The sequence below is a fragment of the Leucoraja erinacea genome, chromosome 12 (assembly GCF_028641065.1).
Source record: "Leucoraja erinacea ecotype New England chromosome 12, Leri_hhj_1, whole genome shotgun sequence".
In the NCBI taxonomy this organism is placed as follows: domain Eukaryota; kingdom Metazoa; phylum Chordata; class Chondrichthyes; order Rajiformes; family Rajidae; genus Leucoraja; species Leucoraja erinaceus.
This window is the reverse complement of record NC_073388.1, coordinates 13,027,878-13,033,877: the sequence shown is the minus strand read 5'-3', so window position 1 is coordinate 13,033,877 and position 6,000 is coordinate 13,027,878. Positions and strand designations below refer to the sequence as shown.

Sequence of the window (6,000 nt, the reverse complement as noted above, 5' to 3'; positions counted from 1 at the left end):
ATGTGGTGAAATCAATGTTTATGATTTTTTTTTTTGTTAATGATTTTCATGAAATTATTCATAACAGTTATTGTGACAATTTTTAGATGCCCCAATCATGCTGGAGTTTGAGGGGGCGCTGTCCTGTGCATGGCTGCCCAGCCAGCAGCTGTCTGTCTTTCATCTTTTTATTTTTATTTTAGTTAGTATTGTTTGGAGGTCTAGACTTTTTTATGTGGGGGGGGGAGGGGGAAACTATCTTTCAGGGTCCCTACCTGGTCTGAGAGGCAGCTTTTCTCCGGGCTGCAGCTTCGACCCGTCCTCGCGGCCTACCAGCGGGCCTGGAGCGGCGTTTCCTGTCGGGGACCGCCCAGAACCTCGGCTTCGGCGGCGGCACAGCGCTGGAGCGCTATCGCGGAGCGGGCGATGCCTTGCCCGGGTCGCCGCGCTGGAGCTCCGGTGAGCTGAAGATCGCTGAGGAAAACGTCGCGGAGCTGCGGGACTGTGGAGCGACCAGCTGCGGGCGGCGACGCTGAACTTTACACCGGGAGCCTGGGATCTCTAGATGAGATCGCCAGTTGTGGAGCTCCAACCGGTGCAGCCTTTTTGGCTTCGGAAGCCGCGGCCTCCAGTACGGAAGCGGCTGTTCCAGGGTTCCCAAGCCGCTGAGAGGACTCTCCCGACGCCGGAGCAACATCACCCGGCGAGAACGGCCTGGAACATCGGGCCTCCGTAGAGGCAACTGTGGAGGCCTCAATAGGCCCGACTATGGGTGAACTGGGGTTGGGGACTGGACTTTGTGCCTTCCCTCATAATGGGTACCATTGTGGGGGGATGTTCTTTATGTTTAAAACTCTTATTAATGTTATGTCTGTATTCCTTCTTTATGTGCTGCAAAATGGCAAGAAGCATTTCACTTCACTACAGCTAGGTGTATGTGAATGTGACCAATAAAATACCTTTGATACCTTTGAATTCATGATGGTGTACCGCTTGAAATGTGATTCTATTTTCAATGTTGAACCAATCCTATATTTTCCGCTACTTATTAATTTTTGGTCAAAAAGTAATATTTCTTCCTTTGTGGATGGTTTATAAATGATGTGCCGAAAATATACCCCTACTGTTATGGGAGAGGAAAGGCGTCATGTTGATAAATGATGTAATGAGAGGCATTACTCAACTGCAAGCCTTCAAGTCCACTGAACAGACCTAATAGAGTTAGTTGCAGCATGGAGAAGAAAGTATGCTCAGTGTTGGCGTTGATTCTGTTCTTGGAATTCAGTAAGTGTGCTAACTTTGTCTTGCTTCTTTTCCAGAAGATGGTGATGTGTATGTTTGATCGTGAAATATTTATGCTCACAAATGACATTTCTGCTGCAATATTTTCAACCGTGATACCTGCGGTGAACTCTATACGCACCAGCAGCTGTTATACTTAAATGTCTAGGATAGATATGGAAATGAAATTACCAGTGTGGTAAAATATCTCCCTTCTCTTGCAAATGTCTCGTCAAGTGAAAGTTCTGCCTATTGTGGTACTGTGCCACATAAACTATACATGCTCTGATTTCCGCTGGTTAATGTGGTTGAGCTAACTGTAACTAGATCAGGATTAGCAGCAGTATCATTCCTGATGAGATTCTCCAGCATTTTTGTCTATCTTTGATGTAAACCAGCATCTACAGTTCCTTCCTATAGAATTGCCAAGAGAATTGCATTTTGGACTCTTTTTTGGAAATAAAACAATCTAACAATTACCTTTTTGGCTGGATTTTTTTGTGCAAGTACGAACCATCCGCATATCTCTGTCGTTAGCACATCTTCCCCAGCCAACAATGGGCTATTATGGATTCCACCCTTCCTGAGGTCATCTGTCCCGACTCTGTTTTGTTCTGGCCTTCTCTATCTTTCAGTCTGAAGAATGATTCCGACCCAAACGTCACCTGTTGCTGCCTGACCCACTGAGTTACTCCAACATTTTGTGGCTATCTTCAGTATAAACCAGCATCTGCCGTTACTTCCTGCATTGCTTTATGTTCTATAATCCATTGCATTTGGGGTGCCACAACATTTCCTATCTCTATTAGAGATTGCATTAAGACCTACCTTACATTGTAAAATAAGTAGATTTTTGATTTGGTCAAAAGGTGTATGGAAGTTTCAGAAACGCTTTAGGGTGTATAATATTTAGACAAAACAAGGTCACAACCTGAAACATTGTTTGTCCAATGTTCCACCATCATTAGTTCCACCCGATTAGTTCCTCCAGCAGTCTTTTTTAACACAAAATTCCAGCATCTGTAGTCTCTTGTGTCTCCAAGATGTATATTCCAGTGCACTAAAATAGACGGACCAGCTAATTATGTGAAATCTCATGATAGGGGAATTAGAGGATAATAGAGATACTGAAATAATGACTATACATTTATTCTCTTTCAATTTTGTCTTATTTTATTGAGTTAGGTTTAATTAATGTGGCAGTGGATTATAAGTATTTCTATACTCAAAACAAGTCAGTAGATGAAAGAAATCTGCAGAAATTGTGACGAATCACAGTTTCTGTCAGCTGTCCCAATGCGTCAGTGCATATGAGGTATTCAAAATAAGATGATTTCAAGCTCATTTGAGGCATGTGTGGTGAACACGGATAATGTGACAACGCATTCATATTCTTATTAAGAGTGAATTCCTGCCTTTGCATTGATTTGTTTGCTATACACGTACAAAAATGCAAACATAATGGGTGTGGTGTTCAAGAGCCTGATGGTTATTGGGAAAGAGCTGTTCCTGAACCTGGAAGTTTTATTTATTGTCACGTATACCGAGGTCCAGTGAAAACCTTTATGTTGTTGCATGCTATCTCGTCAGCGGAAAGACTATCCATGATTACAATCAAGCCGTTCACAGATGCGGGATTAAGACAATGAGGTTTAATGCAAGATAAAGTCCGATTAAAGATAGTCTGAGGGTCTCCAATGAGGTAGATGGAAGGAGGACGTCTCTCTAGTTGGTGATAGGATGGTTCAGTTGCCTCATAACAGCTGGGTTGAAACTCCCTGAATCGGGAGGTATGCATTTTCACACTTCTGTGCCTCTTGCCTAATGGGAGAGGGAAGAAGAGGGAGTGTCTGTGGTGAGACTTGTCCTTGATTATGCCGGTGGCCTTGCCAAAGCAGCTTGAAGTGTAGATGGAGTCAATGGAAGGGAGGTTAGTTTGTGTGATGGTCTTGACTGCGTCTGCAATTCTCTACAATTTCATAGTACAGTGTTTAGTGCAGAAAATGGTGAGCATATACCAGATAGTCATACAGCTTGGAAACATGCAATACTGTGTGCAAATTTGGGCCCCATGTCTGCTGGCTCTGAAGAGGGTCCAGAGGAGGTTTACAAGAATGATTCCAGGAATGAGTGGGTTAGCATATGATAAGCATTTGACAGCACTGGGCCTCTCGCTGGAGTTTAGAAGGTTGAGGGGGCACCTCATTGAAACTTACAGAATAATGAAAGGCATGGATAGAGTGGATGTGGAAAGGATATTTCCACTGATGGGAGAGTCGAGGTCCAAAGGTCACAGCCTCAGAGTTAAAGGGCGCTCCACTAAAAAAGAGGTGAGGAGGAAATTCTTTAGTCTTAGGGTAGTTAATCGTGGAACTCATTTCCTCAGGGCTGTGGAGGCCAAATCAGTGGATATCTTTAAGGCAGAGATAGACAAGTTCTTGATTAGAACGGGTGTCAAGGGTTATGGGGAGAAGGCAGGGAAATGGGATGATGTGGCAGTGATCAGCCATGATTGAATGGGAGGAGTAGACTCGATGGGCCAAATGGTCTATTTCTACTCCTATAACTTGTGAACTTGTACCGCATCCATATCAACGGGACTGAGGTGGAGCGCGTCTCCAGCTATAAATTCCTCGGAGTGCATATATCGGAGGACTTGTCCTGGTCCCTCAACACCTCCAAGCTGATCAAAAAGGCACAGCAGCGCCTTTACTTCCTTAGGAGGCTCAAGAAAGCCCACCTGTCCCCCCAGATCCTGACCAACTTTTACCGCTGTACCATAGAGAGTATCCTGACCACCTGCTTCACGGTATGGTACAGCAGCTGCACTGCTGCGGACAGGAAGGCACTACAACGGGTGGTTAAAACCGCGCAGCACATCATCGGTGCCCCGCTCCCTGCCATGGATGCCCTCCACCGAAAACGGTGTCTGAGACGGGCACCCATTGAAATCTTAAGACCCCTGACACACCCCAACCATGGACTGTTTGCCCTTTCCCATCAGGGAGGCGGTACAGGAGCCTCAGGTCACGTACCAGCAGGATGAGGAAAAGCTTCTATAACAACACAATCACACTGCTGAACTCGGAGTCCCGACGATAGATTTCTCTGGTCCCTCCGTCCCCCTTTGTTTAATCATTCTGTATTTCCTGATTATTCTGTATCTTCTCTCTTTCTATTTTTTTCTTGTTTTTTCTCTTTATGTACAACTACCACGGACTGACGCAAAACTGCATTTCGTTGTACTGATACTTGTATTTGTGCGATGACATTAAAGTTGAATTGAATTGAATTGAATTGAATTGAATTGAATTGTAAGCAGGCCGTCTGGCCTAACTTATCCATGTGGACCAACATGCCCCATCTACACTAGTCCCACCTGCCCGTGTTTGGCCCATATCCATCTCAATCTAGCATAGCCTTGTACCTGTGTAAATGTTTCTTAAACGTTGTTATAGTGCCTGCCTCAATTACCTCCTCTGGCACTTGTACAATATACCTGCCACCATTCGTGTAAAAAAAATCCTTGCCCTTCATGTTCCTATTAAATCTATCCCCCCCTCACTTTAATCCTGTGTCCTCTGGTTCTCAATTCCCATACTCTGAATAAACAACTGCATTTACCCTATATTCCTCGCATGACTTCTCTAAGATCATCCATCATCCTACTGTGCTTCAACGAATAAAGTCATAGCCTGCAAAATTCAGGCCCTCGACTCCTGGCAATATCCTCATTAATCATTTTCGCACTCTTTCCAGCTTAACAACATCAGATATGACCTGTGCCGGCTCATCAGCCTAATCTCCCTATTTTACTTACAAATTTATTTGTTCTAAATACAAGTAATAGAGAAAGGCTGGCTTCTCCAAATGAACTGGAGCTGCGGTAGAATTGCTGCCTTACAGCACCAGAGTCCCGGGTTCAATCCTGACTACTGGTGCTTGTACTTTCTCCCCGTGACCTGCATGGGTTTTCTCAGAGATCTTCGGTTTGCGGGGATCGCTGGTCGGTGTGCGCTTGTTGGGTCGAAGGGCCTGTTTCTGGGCTGTATCTCTAACCAAAATGCTGGAGTAACTCAGCGAGACAGGCAACATCTCTGGAGAGAAGGAATGGGTGACATATCGGGCCGAGACCCTTCTTCAGACTGAAGGTCTTCTTCAGAAGCGTCACGACCCGAAACGTCACCCATTCCTTCCCTCCAGAGATGCTGCCTGTTCTGCTGAGTTACGCCAGGATTTTGTGTCTACCTTCGATTTAAACCAGTATCTGCAGTTCTTTCCTACACATTCTAACCTAAACTGCTTTTGCAACGTTTAATTTTCTTCAAAATTCTTCAGATAATAAAACCTGCACACTAAGATCCAAGCACGGAGAAAGTAACATTTATGTCAAACACGTGACAATGTCCATGCCCAAAAAGAGGGTCTAACATAACAATTCAATTTCACCAACATCACTAAATCTCCCACTGACAGCACACTGGCGGAATCACCTTTATTCAGAATGATCATAAATTATTGTCTATTTATGGGCCGGCTGCATAAATACTGCAACGATCCCCACAACGTGCGACCAGGATTGCTCAACTAATTTACCCTAATCTATTTCAATTCTGCAAGGTACAAGTCAACAATATCATTGAATACTCTGCACTTGCCAGAATAAATGCAGCCTCAATCACTACTCTGAATGCAGATTCCCTCCAACACCTGACACTCGATAGCGTGAGATCCAATGTC

The 6,000-nt window shown here is 44.5% G+C and overlaps 1 protein-coding gene across 2 annotated transcripts in view; it reads left to right on the top strand.

Annotated features, from left to right (window-relative positions):
* Positions 1–250: 250 nt before the first annotated feature.
* Positions 251–6,000, top strand: part of LOC129702069 (V-set and immunoglobulin domain-containing protein 4-like) — a 30,815-nt gene continuing 25,065 nt past the window's right edge. For both annotated transcript variants that reach the window (XM_055643608.1, XM_055643607.1), the window contains exon 1: positions 251–1,263. In XM_055643608.1, the coding sequence (XP_055499583.1) occupies positions 1,212–1,263 (52 nt within the window). In that variant the 5' untranslated portion in view covers positions 251–1,211. The remainder of the gene's footprint in view (positions 1,264–6,000) is intronic.